General features: G+C 43.7%; 1 protein-coding gene across 1 annotated transcript; it reads right to left on the reverse strand.

The window, feature by feature from the left end:
- Positions 1–2,613: 2,613 nt before the first annotated feature.
- On the reverse strand, positions 2,614–16,666 carry LOC129709697 (CD276 antigen-like). The gene is made up of 5 exons (XM_055656213.1): positions 16,552–16,666; positions 11,528–11,609; positions 8,331–8,684; positions 6,409–6,697; positions 2,614–5,631 (listed from the first exon to the last, which is right to left on the reverse strand). The coding sequence occupies exons 1-4, from the start codon at positions 16,552–16,554 to the stop codon at positions 6,582–6,584; spliced, it is 555 nt and encodes a 184-aa protein (XP_055512188.1). The 5' UTR covers positions 16,555–16,666; the 3' UTR covers positions 2,614–5,631; positions 6,409–6,581.
- Positions 16,667–17,856: the final 1,190 nt, after the last annotated feature.

Below are 17,856 nucleotides of genomic sequence, written 5' to 3' on the forward strand. Positions count from 1 at the left end.
AGGGAACACATCACTTATCAGGAGCCACCACAGGCCAGGACTCTCCCTTCCGCCCCCCCAACAGAAAGGAACCGCAGATGCAGCCATCACCACAAAACGTCTAAGAATTAACTGTAGATGCTGGAAAATCGAAGTAAGATAAAAATGCTGGAGAAACTCAGCGGGTGTGAGGCAGCATCTATGCAGCGAAGGAAATAGCCAACGTTTCGGGCCGGGTCTAAAGAAGGGTTTCGACCCGAAACGTTGCATATTTCCTTCGCTCCATAGAGGGGGGAGGGGAGGGGGGATGCAGGGAGTCAGATAGACTGCGCAATGACAGGGGGGATCCCAGTGTGGGAGTGAGTCGCCACCTGCGTACAGCATTCCCACATCCCTCTTCTCCACCAAGCAAGGCACACTCCTCTCTCCCCTCCGCCCTCTCCCCCCTTCCTTCCCTCATCCTCCTCCCCCTCTCTAAAGAAGGAGGCAAGGGGAGGGGGAGGGAGGGAGGTAGTGAGAGGTAGATCTAAATGGTAACTGGTTTTGGTCTCCAATCATCTCACAAAGGGCAGCCAACAGTGGTGAGGCAGAAGGGAGAACTCTCTCCTCCCCCCCCCCCCCCCCCCCCCCTCTCCCTCGCTCTCTCCCCCCTCTCTCTCTCTCTCTCCCTCTATCTCTGTTCTCTCCCCCCTCTCTCCCTCTCCCTTTCTCTCTCCCCCCTTCCTCTCTCTCTCCCCCTTTCCTCTCTCTTCTCTCTCAAATTATCTATCTCTCCCCTCCCTCCCCCTCCCCCCCCCCCCACGTCCCCCCCCCCTGTGTCCAAAACACGTTTATATCGACAGTTCACTCCAGTGTGTGTGTGTGTGTGTGTGTGTGTGTGTGTGTGTGTGTGTGTGTGTGTGTGTGAGCCGAGCAGTGTTTCTCATTCTGACTCTGCTCCGTGAGCTGCTCGTATTGACAGTAATCGTATCCACCTCTTAACTGGAATCAAGTGGTTTGCAAACTGAAAATCCCCCCACTTTTCGCCCCCCCCCCCCCCCCCCACACACACACACAGCCAGAGAAACACACGCAGACACACATGCAGATAGAGAGAGACACGCACACAGCCACAGAGACACAGAAACACACAGAAACACAGAGACATACACAGACACAGAGACACACATACCCAGACAGACACACATACACCAATGTTAACACACTCAAACCTCCAACCAGGTCTGCTGTTGTACGGCACCGAACGAGTTAACACAAACACCCCACTGCACCTGCTGAGTTTCTCCAGCTTTTTTGTGTACCCCCCACCCCCCCGGGTCTGCTCCGGCCGCAGCGAGTGACACAATATAACACATTTACTGAGGAATGCATTGTTAAACTACTTGCTAACTACTGCCTGTTTACAAATGTTACAGCAGCAGTTAACACATCGTTTGTTATCCATGTTCGTTTTGTAAATAAATCCTTATGGTGATTTTTTTTTTTTAATCTTTATTTAACATAGCGAATTTGTATTTCCATATGAAATACGGAAAATTAACGCGGGGCCCCCATTGGGCGCGGGGCCCAATTTGGAAAAATCGTTCCAATCGGCCTAGGGCCGGCCCTGGGTATAGGTGCTCCATAAAGCAGCCACCCAATCAGTGTTTCCATCACGTCACGGACAGCGATTTCCGTGCCTGATGGCAAATGCAGTTTAATGTGGATAAATGTGAGATTATCCACTTTGGAAGCAAGAACAGGAAGGCAGATTATTATCTGAATGGTGTCAAGTTAGGAAAAGGGGAAGGACAACAAGATCTGGGTGTCCTTGTTCATCAATCACTGAACGTAAGCATGCAGGTACAGCAGACATAGAAGAAAGCTAATGCCATGTTGGCCTTCATAACAAGAGGAGTTGAGTATAGGAGCAAAGAGGTCCTTCTGCAGTTGTACAGGGCCCTTGTGAGACCACACCTGGAGTATTGTGTGCAGTTTTGGTCTCCAAATTTGAGGAAGGACATTCTTGCTATTGAGGGAGTGCAGCGTAGGTTCATGAGGTTAATTCCTGGGATGACGGGATGTTGAAAGAATGGAGCGACTGGGCTTGTATACACTGGAATTTAGAAGGATGAAAGCGGATCTTATTGAAACATATAAGACACGCTAGAGGCAGGAAACATGTTTCCGATGTTGGGGGAGTCCAGAACCAGGGGCCACAGTTTAAGAATAAGGGGTAGGCCATTTAGAACGGAGTGAGAACAAACTTTTGCACCCACAGAGTTGTGATTCTGTGGAATTCTCTGCCTCAGAAGGCAGTTGAGGCCAATTTTCTGGATGCTTTCAAGAGAGTTAGATAGAGCTCTTAAAGATAGTGGAGTGAAGGGATATGGGGAGAAGGCAGGAACAGGGTACTGATTGTGGATGATCAGCCATGATCACAGTGAATGGCAGTGCTGGCTCGAAGGGCCAAATGGCGTACTCATGCGCCTATTGTCTATTGTCTATTGACCATTTCATATCTGATCTGGGAGTCCTCTGTGCCTAGACTGGGGACAAATAATGAAATGTTGTTCCTTTCCATCACTCCTGCTTTTCTAGTTAAATGAAGTGAAGGTTTAAACAAGTTAAACAAATTCACAAACTATACTCTGATAACTTCTGATGTTTAATATAATTAACTCAATTGGACAGAAAATTAAATGCAGGTACAGACATGCTGCAGTGAAATACTTCATGCGTAAAGAAAGTATTTCCAAATAATAGGACATCACGTCTTGTCTCACAAGATAGGAAAATATCAGTAATTTTTTTTCAGTGAATTATTTGTACAAACAATAAAATATATGGTAAGCACAAATATCAATCACAAAACGGACAATTACATGTCTTAAAGACGTACAATTTAAAGCTGAATAAAAACAATCTTTTGAGCATAAATATGTGTGTAAAACAAACTAAGTTTATAGTTTCTGTCAATACTGTATTTATAATTTAGAATTGTAATTTAAACCCGTTTTCACAAGAACAATAGAAATAGGTGTCGGTCGGCCATCAGTTTGTACGCCTGCCCCACCATATAATGCGATCATGATTGATCTATGCTGACCTTAACTCCTATTCTTTGTCATTTCTCCATGCCCCTCTCTCATTCATCTATCAAATATTTACCCACCTTCACTTTAAATATTTTTAATTATCCTTCTTTCGTGACCTACCCAGCAGAAGGTTCCAGAAAATAAATAAATACCTTTCTGCACACCTCATTTTGTACCATGTGGTCTCAGTGAATGGAATATATTTAGTAAGATATTCAATTACAATCCGCCTGATTTTGAGCACCAGTGGAGTCATTAAAATGTGAAGTTCGGCAAGACCCAAATTTGTTTATCACCCACAGTGTGATCTGAATCTCCTCCGCACATTAGATTGTAATTGGGGGAATCAGCCTTGAAGGTATCTGCCAATACTGATTATAAATTAACTGAAAACATGTTAAAGAAATTTGGATCTTAAAGTACAAGGTAAATCTCCCAGCTTTAACCATTACTTAGGCAGAACCAAACAGAAATCGAAAGGGATCAGGTTTAAGGAAGTCATGTAGTCATGTAAAATAGCAATGGCCTTCAGCCCACCAAGGCTGCACTAACACTTAAGCACCCTTTTATACTAAACCCATTGCATTCTCCCCACAGATCAATTTCCCCCAAGATTCTACCATGTCAGGATCCCCCCCCCCCCTACGCCACGGGTACCATGTACTCCCGTGCTTCCTGCTCAATGGTCAGATAGTCGGCAACTAAACCATCTCCCCCACCCGGTTTTCCAGGTGAGGAGGGGACTGTGGACTCCCAGCAGGACAAAACGCAAGACCTGTCAAAGGGCGGATGAGCTTCTACCGAGCCGACGGCCTTCCACACTTCAGTAGAAGTTGCGATCAATGTCGTACATGGCATTGTAAGGAATGATGATAAAGCACACACACCAAAATCCTGTACTTCCAGCGGCGGATGCCCGCAGGACCTGGAGGACAGACATGTGTGGTGCGTCCGTGACCGTTCCCATTGGAAACCAGCACCACTGCGTCGCTAATGTTTTCAACAATGATGAATGAATGAATGAAGATTCTACCACTCGTCTCTACACTAGGAATAATTTTATCGTGGCCAACTGGTCTATCATCCTGTACATTTTCAGGATGTGGATGAGCGACTCGGCCACAGAGAGAATGTGCAAATTTCACCAGAGCTCAGGAATTAACTTGGGTCACTGGAGTTGTGAAGCAGCAGCTCTACTAGTTCATTCCAGATCTGATTTACCTGCCCCTCAGAGGCAAATAATTATAACAGCGACAGGGTTTCTGTACGTGCTTTGTGATCCTGCATGTATTCGGCATGCCTCGTTAGATTAGGCACATCTATATATCAAGAAGGTTCTCAATGGATCCCACTGTGGATCTGCATGAGGTTTGTTGCTTTCTGTTAACCCTATCATCGGATCATCCCCGTGAATCAAGGTGAAGGGGCTAAGACTGGGAATTTCCCTGCAGGCAAACTAGCCTGGATATTCCCAAAACCTCCAAAGCAGGCAGATGCCAAATGTAGTGGAATCAGAGGATGGGTGGAGGAAGTACTCACTGTAAACTCAGCAATTACTGAGAGTGAGATCAACTCTAGATGACCGCACAAACTCTGGGAGGGAATTGGTGGAGCCTGTGAAGCTGACATGTGGGTACTTTGAGAGGGGTCACATCATGTTGATTTGTTTTTAGAATCACAATATATTATCTTTGTGATCCATGTACATTAAAATGTCGGTTGCGCAATATTTTTCTTTCTGCCATATCTACAGATCGATAGCGGCCATTGAATCCGCTCCACTTGTAGTCCTTGTTATTTTAATGCCCTCCTGTTTTCCCATTTGCTCTCCCTGAGTTTTTTGTTTGAATATTTGCAAAAGTTAGAAACTTCAGAAACATTCAATCTCATGGATAACTCAAGCAGCTTTTAAGCTTCGGGACAGGACCTCCACTGGTGTGAAGGTCAATCTGTGCGTGCAGCTGACCGGATGCTGAGAGCGTTGTGCTGGGCAGAGACTGTGCTGTGCATGTCTGATCAGGTGAGAGCTGGAAACCTGTGGAAAGCTGTGTGATGGAAGTACCAGCATGGTCCAAGGACAGGTGACCAATGATCTCGTAGTCAGTGGAAGATTTGTACTGTTGCCCAGCAACACTCAACGAAGCCCAAAACCCCCTGCTCCAAGTTCCTTACAAATATTGTTACGTATACAATTGATTCGGTGATCATGTCAGAGTCACCAGTGAAGTGTAATAACAAAAAGCACCCAATCCAAATATTCCATCTGATGTAAAACAACCTACAATTATAATTTTCACCTCTGACACAGGAAACAAAAGATTTCCAATTGTGTAAGGCTGATAATAAACAACATCAGATTTCTATTCTGACTTTTCCAGTACCACAAGGATAAGTAGATGTTAAACATTTTATTCATACTTCCACATTTACACGCTCATTGTTTTTTGATACTTGTGTTGCTTTTTTACTCTTATGCACATATTCAGAATGAGGATTGCTGTAATCATCAGTAGAAACAGGCCCAAAACAATCCAAATGTAACTGGACGAAACTTTCTCCTGTGCTTCCATCCTCTCTGAAATTGAAACACATATAAATGTGAAATAATCAATCATGCTAGGTCATGTTTCAAAACATCAGAGCAACTTCAAATGGGACTGTCAAAGTTTCCCATTCACACCTTCTCTTGCTACTTACAGAAGGAGACTTGAAACCCTATAAAAACAACGGCACTGGCTTCTTAGTCATAGAGTGATACAGTATGAAAACAGGCCCTTTGGCCCAATTTGCCCACACCGGCCAACATGTTCCATCTACACTAGTCCCACCTGCCTGCTCTTGGTCCATATCCCTCCAAACCTGTCCTACCCATGTACTTGCCTAACTTTCTTAAACGTTGGGATAGTCCCAGCCTCAACTACCTCCTCTGGCAGCTTGGTCCATACACCCACCACCCTTATCAAGATATAATTCTGCAAAAACCCACCAAAAGTGATTAATGCTGCAGTCTTTGAAAGAAATCCACATTGTACGATTAAAACCAATTTTGCAAATGTACGGCCCTTGCTTTAAGTCCCACCCAATGGGAGTGTACATCGAGGAATGTATATATTTTCACCACTGATCGTGACAAAATATCAAAAAGATATGTTGGGCTCTGCCCCGATAGTATTCTGTCCATTAAATGCTACAAACAGGAAATTATGAAGAATGAGCCATAATATCTTGCAAAGTGCCGTGCTGGTGTACATGAGTCTGGAAGTGAATAGATTGACCATTCCCATATTCTTTGTCAAATTCACTGAAAATTCAAAAGAGAAAAACTAATTGTGGAGCAAAAGAAATAACTCACGTGGAATAAAGATGTTGAATTTCCTGATGATAGTCTGATTGACAAGATGGTTGTGTATTTCAACGATATGGTTACAATATGTCTCTGTGTTAGCAACTTCAAGACTACTTTGGAGTGAGTAAAGACCATCTTCAGTTTCAGCAAAGAAAACTTCAGGCTCAATGAGCGTGTTATTATCTTCTGCACATTGCCAGAAAAACAGATGCTTTAGGATAACCTCGAGATGTTAGAACAAAGGTCACACTGGATGACTGAAGTTTGACGAGCAGTTCCGGCTCCTTGTAGTAAGCTGCAAGTTATAACATAGGTTTGATTAGATTACCCAAACAAAAAGTACTTTATTTTGTTTTAAATAGCTTCTGTAAGTTTCTGTATGTTTCCAGACGTAGCTGAACATGTTGGAAATACCACCATGTTACACAAGGAGGAACCGGTTATCCTGTAATTACTGCCAACCAGAATTTACTCAGTTCTTGGAATACTTCTCAGTATAAACACAGGAGACTTTTGTTAACGCATGGAATATGTAGCACGGAGTCTAGTCAGGTAAAGAACACTAAATCAACTATGAAAATAAGCTGGTGAGAAATTTAAAAAGAGACAGAAGGAGTTTCTAATCTAAATAGACATTAAAAAAGTGCATGGCTAAGGTATTCTCCTGGGGGGCGAAAACTTGGGAAATCATAATACAGAATAAAGAAACCAGAGACAACAAATATATTGGATGTGTTTACAGTTTCCAAAAAGCATCAAGAATAATAAAAAATAAGGGGCTAAAGGGAGGGAAGAATATAAGACAGTCATGATCTCATGAGAAAAGTAGTAGACAAACTAATAAGATTAAGGTCTTAGAAACCCCCTGGACTTGATGGGCAGCACTCTAGGATTTTAAAGTGGTTGAAGTCAATGCTTTGGTTATGATCATTGAAAATGTCCTGGATTCCAAAGGTAAGTGAGTAAGTACATTTTATTTATATAGCACGTTTAAATCAACTTGCGTTGAAACCAAAGTGCTTTACATAAAATAAATAATTAAGTTTACGTACATCCATAGAAAAATTAAAAATAAGAAAAATGACACAACACACTATAGAATTTAACATGAACGTCCCCCCACAACAAAATCAAAAATTTCCACTGTGGGGAAAGGCACATGTTCCAACATGTTCCAACATGTCCCACTGTGGTGAAAAGTGTTTGTGTGGATTCGGAAAGTGCAAATATAAGAACCCTAATCAAGAAAGTGGGAAGACTAAGCAAGAAGCAAACACCAGTTAGTCTAATAACTGCCAAATGCTGGAATCTATTATAAAAGAAGTAACAGCAGCACATTTAGAAAATCAGGATGCCACCAAGTAAAATAGATATGTTTAAATTAAAGAGAGAGGGAATGCAGGGGTTACTTGAAATTAGAGAAATCAATGTTCATACCGCTGGGTTGTGAGCTGCCCAAGCAAAATATGAGATGCTGTTCCTCCAATTTGTTTGTGGCCACACTCTGACAGTGGAGGAGGTCCAGGACAGAAAGGTCAGTATGGGAATGGGAAGGGGAGCTAAAATGTTTGAAAACCGGGGGATTGTGTAGGCCAAGGCAGACTGAGCGTAACTGTTTAGCCAAACGATCTGCGCTTGGTCTTGCCGATATATAGGAGCGTACACTGATAAGAACAGATACAGTAGATGAGGATGGAGGAGGTGCAAGTCAACGTCTGCCTAAACTGAAATGACTGTCGGGGACCCTGGATGGAGTCGAGGGAGGAGGTTTCAGGACAGGTGTTGCATCTCCTGCGTTGCAGGGGTAATTACTTTGACTTGGATTTTTATAAATATTAACTTTGTGAAAAAACATTTATTGTGATCAAAATTATTTGCATCTATTACACATTTTTCCCAAAAAGACGAACAATAAGAAGACAGCTTACCTGCAACTGTCAATGACACTGTTCCTTTGGCACTTCCCATTGTACTGCTGACATAACACATGTACTGACCAGCATCCTCAACTCTCAGTCCGTCCAACTGCAGTGAAACATTGCCGTTTTTGAATTCCCCTGGAAATAGACTTGTCCTGCCTGAATACTGTTTACTCTGTTGACCAAGCTGATCTTTGCCATAATGATAACTGTGCACCACCTCGTTGTTTTCAGTGCGTTGCCAATTAATTACAAAATGTTCAAGTGAGAAGTCACCGGTAGCATTAAAACGGCACCCAAGGACGATACTGTGACTGTGGATACCGAGTAAAGCAGTCTTCGGTACAGTGACATCAAATGCATCTGGAAAAAATTATTTTCGAAAAATGTTGTAACATTTTTGCAGCCTGTTGTTTACATATTTTATGATAATTAGGGAGGGTTGCAGGTTCACAATTCAACTCTTTGAATGGAAAGCTCCTTCCAGGACCCCACACCAGCCACATCATAGTAAACTCTGCACTATAACTGTCCAATGAAGATGCAAATCACTCAGGCAGCAATCTCAATTATGTTTGATGCATAGTTTAACCTGGTGAAAACTGGTGTCAACATGTTTCTTTATAGATGACGGATGAGTGCTTTGATCATGTTTGAAAGGATGTTTACTCATCTGCAGTGTGCCTGATTACAAGATGGTGCAAAAATACATCAGCCAGCTCTGGTATCTTACATCACTCCAAAGTACCAGTGTGAAGCAGATACTCGCAATATATGAAAAAATACTGTGCTAGACATACAGGGCTCTCGCAATGGCGACTTCCCCCGCCCGAGTTGCGGGGTTGAAGAGCTCCTGGAGCGGGGCCTACATCACTGCCCCGCGCGGCTTGGAATGGCCGCGGGACTCTGCGGGACTCTAACACCAAGACCCGGTGTGCGACCTTGCATCACCCGGCGTGGCTTTAATGGCCGCGGGACAATCGCCATCGCCAGCCGGGGGCTTTGACTTTGACTCTGACATGGGGGGGGGGGAGAGTGCAGTGGAGAGATAAGTTTATTTGGCCTTCCATCACAGCGATGTGATGGATGTTTATGTAAATTATGTTGTGTCTTGGGTCTATGTGTTTGTAATGTATGGCTGCAGAAACAGCATTTCGTTTGGACCTCAAGGGGTCCAAATGACAATTAAATGTATCTTGTATCTTGTATCTTGTATCTTGTATACGAAGGCCACTCAAGGTTTAAGGGTACAGTTTCAGATTTAGTTCAGTCAGAGGTGCATACGAACTTCAGCATCAACTTACACAATGTGTAAAATTTGGCTGGAGTTGGTAGTCAATATCATCAGGCATGGGTCAAAGTTTCAGTTTGAGCTATGTAATTAGGAAATCATCTGATACAATAGTCCCAAAGGGTTGAGGATCTTTGAAGATGCTGATTTTGTTTATTACACGTGGTTAGCCAAATTAAAATGAAACAAAATTAGCATTAATAAAAGAAATGGAGCAATTAATGCGTTGACAAAAGTCATTCAAAAGTTACAGTACTGTTATTCAAAAATCTTAAAACCAATGTTAAATGGTTAACACAGAGTATATCCAGAACTGACTCAGATTCATTGTATAGTCCTGCTGAGATTTACAATATCAGGCAGTAGTGGGGACTAAGTAAATGGAGTAAGTGAACCACAAACACAGAAATGGTAGGATTTTAATTTACCGTTTAAAAGATTAATCTGTAATTTTATCAGTTTTTAAAAAATAAACTGTTCGATAGTAAAGATGTAGGCTTACAAAATCAAAATGTCCTGAAAGCCAACTGAATATAAATTGTGAACAATTGCTGTGATTGGTTTCATCAATGTAAGTTTACTGTATGTTGGGCTGTGATCATTTCCAAACATTTAAGGTTCAAATTCCAGGTGACAATTCTCCTCTGACAAAGCACTACACCAGCCTCTCTTAAAAAAAAAACACATGAGCATTCTTTGATGGAGTTGCAAAAAACCTGGATAACTGAAATAAAAAGAAAAAGTGCTGGAAGCACTCCCTGAATGCATCCCAGCTTAGATACTTGTCATCTTTATTAATGATCTGGATGAAAATGTAGTTGGCATGGTTAGTAAATTTGTGGATGACACTAAAATGGGTGATATAATAGACAATGAAGAAAGTTATTTCAAATTACAACAGGGTCTAGATTATCTGGGAGAGTGAGCCAAGATTTGGCAGGTGGAATTTAACACAAACAAGTTAAAAGTTTCACATTTTGAGAAGTTAAACCAGGGCAATACTTGCACAGTAAATGGCAGGGCCCTGGAGATTCTTGTAGAACAGAGAGACTTTGGGGTACCAGTACATTATTCCCCGAATATGGCAACACAGGTAGACAGGGGCATGAAGAAGGCGTCTGACACAGCTATATTAATTGGTCAGGGCATTAAGTACAAGAGTTGGGACAACTGCACAAGACATTGGTGGGGTCACAGTTATATTCTTGTGTGGTGTTATGGCCATCTAGCTGTACAAAGAATATCACTAAGCTAGAAAGAAGGCTGAGAAGGTTCACAACGAAAATATTGGGACTTGAGAACTTGAGTTATAAGAGGCTGGAGAGTCTGGGACTTTTTCCCCTGGGGCTTAGAAGGCTGAGGGGTGACCTTATAGAGGTACACAGAATCATGGGATGCTTGGATAAAGTGAATGGTCACATTATTTTTGTCCAAGAATGGGGGACTATGAAATTGGAGGACATAGATTTAAGGTGGGAGGGTAATGGATATAAAGGGGACCTGTGTGGCAATATTTCCACAGAGGGTGGTAGATATGTGAACAAGCTGCCAGAGGAAGTGGTGGAGGTGGGTACAATTCTTTGTCAAATTGGGTACAAAAGACATTTGGACAGATACATGGATAGAAAATGGATGGTGGGAGATGGGTTTAATGTAGACAAATGGGACCAGCAATGGTCGACACCTTGGTTGGCATTGATGAGTTGGGTCAAAGGGCCTGTTTCTATGCTGCATAACTTTGACATTCAGCAGATCGGGCAGTATCTAAGGAAAGGTTGAAGATATTTCATGTTTTCAACAGGAACCATTAACTTTGTTTCACTTTCCACAGATGCTCTTATATTTCTGGCAATTTCTGTGTTCTTTTTATAAAGGCTATTGTTTAAATATTAAATAAATGTTAAATACGACTTACCAGAAACAAATGCATGTCGCCACAGAATTAAAATGTGAAACGTGAATTTAATTCCATTATGTGATCCCAGGACATTAGATGCCTAGGAAATAATTACATTTGCAATTAATAGTAAATCAAGTACTTTTCCACCTCTGAATAAAAAGTTGGTAATAGCTCCCGTGGTATCAGATATCATAGAACATGCCTTCTCGGGGAAGGGAGTTTAGGTTTTGGTTTAGTTTAGTTTAGAGATAGAGCATGGAAGCAGGTCCTTTGGCCCATCAAGTCCACGCTGACTATTGGCCACCTGTTCACACTGGTTCCATGTTATTCCGCTTTTTTTTCCACTCCCTACAGATTCCGGCAATTTAGAGAGGCCAATGAATCTATACACCCACATGTTTTTGGGATGTGGGAGGAAACTCACACAATCACAAATAGAACATGCAAACTCTATACCAACAGCACCCGAGGTCAGGATCAAACCCAGGTCTCTGGTGCTGTGAGGCCGCAGTTCTACCAGCTGCGCCACTGTGCCGCCCTTTGTGAATAAGAAGAACTGTATTTAAGTCAAGTCAAGTCAAGTCAAGTTTATTTGTCACATACACATACGAGATGTGCAGTGAAATGAAAGTGGCAATGCTCGCGGACTTTTGTGCAAACAACCAAACAACCAAACAAACTATAAACACAATCATAACACACATATACCTTTACATAATAAATAATGGAAGGAAAAACGTTCAGTAGAGTTAGTCCCTGGTGAGATAGGCGTTTACATTCCGAATGGCCTCTGGGAAGAAACTCCTTCTCAATCTCTCCGTTCTCACTGTATGGCAATGGAGGCGTTTGCCTAACCATAGCAGCTGGAACAGTCCATTGCAGGGGTGGAAGGGGTCTCTCATGATATTGTTGGCTCTGGAGTTGCACCTCCTGATGTATAGTTCCTGCAGGGGGGCAAGTGAAGTTCCCATAGTGCGTTCGGCCGAACGCACTACTCTCTGCAGAGCCTTCTTGTCCTTGGCAGAGCAATTCCCAATCCAGGTGGTAATGTTCCCGGACAAGATGCTTTCCACCGTCGCTGCGTAGAAGCACTGGAGGATCCTCGGAGACACTCTGAATTTCCTCAATTGCCTGAGGTGGTAAAGGCGCTGCCTTGCCTTACTCACGAGTGCTGAGGCGTGTGATGCCCATGTCATATCCTCGGAGATGTTGACTCCCAGATATTTAAAACAGTTCACCCTATCCACAGGATCCCCATTTATCCTCAATGGAGTGTACGTCCTCGGATGATGTGCCCTCCTAAAGTCCATGATCAGCTCCTTCATTTATTTGATGTTCAAGAGGAGGCTGTTATCCTGGCACCAGAGTGTTAGATCAGCCACCTCCTCCCAGTAGGCCTTCTCGTCATTGTCTGAGATCAGACCACAGTGTCATCAGCAAACTTAATTATTGAGTTGGAGCTGAACCTAGCCACACAGTCATGTGTGTACAGGGAGTACAATAGGGGGCTGAGGACGCAACCCTGGGGCGATCCTGTGCCCAGGGTGAGGGACTTCGATGTATTCCCTCCCATCTTGACTACCTGGGGCCTGGCGGTGAGAAAGTCCAGGACCCAGGCACACAGGGAGGTGTTGAGTCCCAATTCCATTAGCTTCCCGGCCAGTCTGGTGGGGACTATCGTGTTGAAGGCTGAACTGTAGTCTATGAACAGCATCCTCACGTAGCCCCCCTTCTGGCTGTCCAGATGGGAGAGAGCGGTGTGCAAGACCTGGGAGACCGCATCATCCGTGGACCTGTTCGGACGGTATGCAAACTGCAACGGGTCCATGTTCCGAGGGAGGAAGGCGCAGATGTGTTTCTTCACCAGCCTCTCAAAGCATTTCATGACTACCGAGGTAAGGGTCATCATTCAGACAGGCTGGGGAGGCATTTTTTGGTACTGGTACAATGATGGATTTTTTGAAGCAGGCAGGGACCATGGACTTATCCAGGGAGAGGTTGAATAATGTAGTGAGCACTGGAGCTAGCTGCGTAGCACAGGACTTGAGTACTCGCCCCGAGATGCCATCGGGGCCTGCAGCTTTTCTCGTGTTCACCCGTGTCAGAGTTGTCCTCACGTCGTGCTCGGACAGCAAGAATGTGCACATTCCTCCCTTCAGCTTCGTTAGCCAGCCCGCTGGCGGTATTGTCGATAGTCGGCAGACCTGGGGTGGTGTTGCCCCTCTCGAAACGAGCGTAAAAGGAGTTCAGGTCATCAGCTAGGGAGGTGCCGGCACTTGCGGATGAGGGAGGGATGCTCCGATAGTTGATTACAATCCGTAGCCTCTGCCACAGGCTTCTGGTGTCCTGCTGTTCCATCTGTAACTCCATCTTGTCTCTGTACCTATCTCTTTGCGTCCTTCACCGCCCTTCGCAGTCGGTAGGATTCTACCTTGTAGACATCCATGTTTCCTGATGCCAGGCCCGAGTTGTAGGCAACGGTGCGAGCATTCAGGGCCACACGAACGGACCTGTCTACCCAGGGTTTTTAGTTCAGAAAGGTGCTTACCCTTACCGTGGGGACGATGTTGTCGGTTATTGTTGCGATGAAGTCCGTGACTGCTTCCGCGAGCTCACTGACGTCACTGGAACTTGCTTCGAACATATTCCAGTCGACATCACTCAGTGCATCCTGCAGCATGGCCTCTGACTGGTCAGACCATCGCTTTATGTCCCTCGTCTCTACCGCTTCCCGAACTATCCTCTGTTTATACTCCGGCAACAGGAAATTGGCAGCGTGGTCAGATTTGCCTAGGGGAGGGAGTGAAACGGCCTTGTAGCCTTTCCTGAACGGTGTGTAGCAGTGGTCTAAAGTTCTCTCCCCCCTGGTGGCACACGTGATGTGTTGGTAGAAGTTCGGCATGACCTCCAGCCACCACCATAGCTGCATCCGGGTACTTGTTTTAAGGCTTTAAGGCCACACCTTAACTTTCTATCCTGACCAAGTGTTCTTGTAAACAAGCAAAATCATTTACATCGGTAAAGTATTTCAGGGGTGGCACAGCGGGTAGAGTTGCTGCCTTACGGCAATTGCAGCGGCAGAGACCCAGGTTCGATCCTGACTACGGGTGCTACTTGCACAGAGTTTATACATTCTTCCCGTGACCCGCGAGGGTTTTCTCCGAGATCTTTGGTTTCCTCCCACACTCTAAATACGTACAGATTTGTAGGTTAATTTGTAGGTTAATTGGCTTGGTATAAATGTAAAATTGTCCCGTGTGTGTGTAGAATAGTGTTACTGTGCGAAGATCGCTGGTCGGTGCGGTCTCGGTGGGCCGAAGGGCCTGTTCCCGCGCTGTATCTCGAAACAAAACTAAACTAAACTAAACTAAAATAAAACTGATACATTGTGGTAAGAATAGAATTCCCAGAATGAGAGTTACTGCCAAAGCAAGTTGGACTGGAATCATTCATTACAGTATAGACCTTGGCACAGATTCACATCATGCATCAGCCAGAAGGTATGTAAAGCTGTTGCATTGCAATGAAAAAAATACTTATCTGGTACCTAACCCTAACCCTAACATGTAGAAACAAAGAACTACAGATGCTTGTCTATACCACAGATAGGCACAAAGTGCTGGAGTAACTCAGTGGGTCAGGCAGCATTACTCAGGGTGATATTTTGGGTCGGGACTCTTCTTCAGACCCGTATTCAGAACCTCATTTCAGCTGCTGCGTTAACAAATTCTATCTTGGCTACAAACCATATAGGCTATTTTCCTCTAATTTAAATTGCACTCATAAAATTAGAATGTTATGCATTCATTATACTGAAGCAATTAATACAGCACTTTGCGACTATCGGCAGACTAATTTCTTCCATGCAAAGTTCTAACAGTCTAACTTGTCTGATCCACAAACTTACTCAGTCCTGTCTAAAAACTATGTCCCGAGTGAACATTCACTGTGTTAGAGGGTAGAGACAAACATTTTAATTATCTTTCATTTACTCTTAAAGACACAGGAAATAATGTGTAATTTAAATTAAATGACTAGAATAATTTACAAACAGCTCACAGTACCAGTTGGCATGCTACACAATGCCATACCTGCACAAACTGGAACCTTCTGCGTTAAAATGTACCCCACAAAGCAGCTCATGAAGAAATGAAGTTCCCACTCAATATTACGCATGCCACAGATATTAATAACATAAGACAAAAACGAAAACAACTTCCAAAATAAGTGTTCAGTCTCATTGCAGTCTTGAGTCAATGGACTGTTCTTTCAAATTTGGCCTTATTGACCTTGGCTCATTGAATTGTGATGTTCTCACATCATGTTAAATGGTACACCCTCCTTTGTATCCATAGCTACCTCCATCTAGCATGGATGTATAACACGCAGACAAACCACACAGCAGAATTCAGTGCGCATACACTACATCCAAGCACACTTCCCGCTGGTGGTGATCACTCAAAGTGGAGTATGGGTCCTTTCTGTGGGTCTTGAGGTGGCTGAAGCCAATTATTTCAGGTGGACAGCTATGCGCGACATATTTTAACATGGGGAGTGGTGTAGGGGACAGCCACCATAAGGTGCTTGACAGAGACAGACCGGGTCCAACATCATGGACTGCACAACAGTTGGGAATGACTCGCTGCTGCAGCCTTCTCAGCGGTTGTGGTGCTCCGTTTGCTGGCCAGCCTATTTCCCTGCCTATTTCACCATCAAGGTCAATTTTAGACCATGCTTTCTCAGAATCCCCCCCCCCCCCCCCCTCCTCCCACCCTCTCGATCTGCCCTGCTGTGGGTGACCCTGTCTGGAGCATAGCTCCGAATGATACAGCCCTCAGGAAAGATCCCAAGCTTCTCCTTGAAGCACACATTATGCGCACACACACCAAGTGTACAGCAAACACACATCACATGCCGTACAACAAGCAGCACATAAAACATAACATTCACACACAAAATGAAAAGCATTTCTTCCACTCTCCAGTCCGTTTCCAAGTTTGCAGCACAGAGTATTTAACAATATGAAAAAGAAACCTTACCATTTAACTATTCGCTCAGCAGCTTTGTGGTTCTGTCTTTCCTCTCCTGTGCACTGACTGAAAATTTGTTCAAGCCACATTCTGACAGTTTTATTTATTGGGACTAGCTAAAGGATATTGCGTTGCGGTTGCCATGGCGACAGTTGTAATCCTTCATGTATAAAGCAGTCCTTGTATTTGCTTCCGGATAAACTGTTTCCTTGGTGAAATAACACCGCAGAGCATATAGGGTAGAAGCAATTGCTTGGTTCAAGAGTCAAGAAAAATCTATTGTCCTTTGTCCCAAATAGAACAAAGAAATTCTCACTTGCAGCAGCACAAGAAATATGTAACAACAGTATTCAGCAAAACCCATATTAAACAACAGAAAAAAGATCAGAATATATAATACAAACATACAATAGCAAACAAACAAACAAACAAAGCAAGGATGAAAATAATGCCCCCAAATCTGCGTAGTTCGGAGATTGTTTGGAGGTTGTAGTGTTTAAATGCCTGATATTCTGAAATATTCACAAACTTCACATACTTCAAACTTTATTTTCAAAGACTTGTATTGATACCTGCAGGAGGCAGCAAATAAACTGAACCTATATTAACAAGGCTGGGTGACTGTTCAGAAAAGGCAGTTTGTGTGCCGTACACGTCAAGAAATTGACCAATATTTACATTTCAGCATTTCTTACTGAACTAACTAACTGTGCAACAGATTTCCAAAGAACAAGCTGTGAAAAGAAGAATGTACGGGGAGGGCCAACATGTATTTGTCAAGAAACAGCAAATAAAAATGAAACACCACCTATCTATGTTCTCTGGGATGCTGCCTGAGCCGAGTTACTCCGGGACTACACATTTGAACCAACCCTTTTCTTCCGTGATGTCCTCTGGTCTTGACTGTCCACATACCCTGATGTTCATAGTAAAGTAACAAATTTGACTCCAAAGGGTTGGATTCATCTTCAAGCATTTGAAAATGATAATGCTTATGAGACTAAGTGGGACCCGTTGGGTCCCAGGTTCACACGGGAGGGCTGGTCCCCAACGCAATATTCCACTTCTCCACCAATTCCAATACTGGTGGCCAGTGCGGGGTTCTGCAGCGCTAGCATGCGTGTTGTGGGTCAAGTCAAGTCAAGCACAGTGAGTACAGGGCCAGCCAACAATACAATTAATTTGCTTTAATTTCAGGTGAGGTCAAGCAAAGCAAAGCCAAAACAAAAGCACAGGGCAGGCGGGGCCAGCCAACAATACAATCCATTTGCTTTCATTTCAGGTGAGCTCAAGCAATTGCAAGCACATTGCTGG

Source organism: Leucoraja erinacea, chromosome 26, assembly GCF_028641065.1.
Source record: "Leucoraja erinacea ecotype New England chromosome 26, Leri_hhj_1, whole genome shotgun sequence".
Lineage (NCBI taxonomy): Eukaryota > Metazoa > Chordata > Chondrichthyes > Rajiformes > Rajidae > Leucoraja > Leucoraja erinaceus.

Excerpts from the sequence above, each read along its gene's own strand:
- LOC129709697 (XM_055656213.1), bottom strand. Across the intron at positions 8,685-11,527 it reads GCGACATGCATTTGTTTCTG|ATGCATTTGATGTCACTGTA; the intron begins GTAAGTCGTATT and ends AATTTTTTCCAG. Across the intron at positions 6,698-8,330 it reads AGTGTCATTGACAGTTGCAG|CTTACTACAAGGAGCCGGAA; the intron begins GTAAGCTGTCTT and ends TATAACTTGCAG.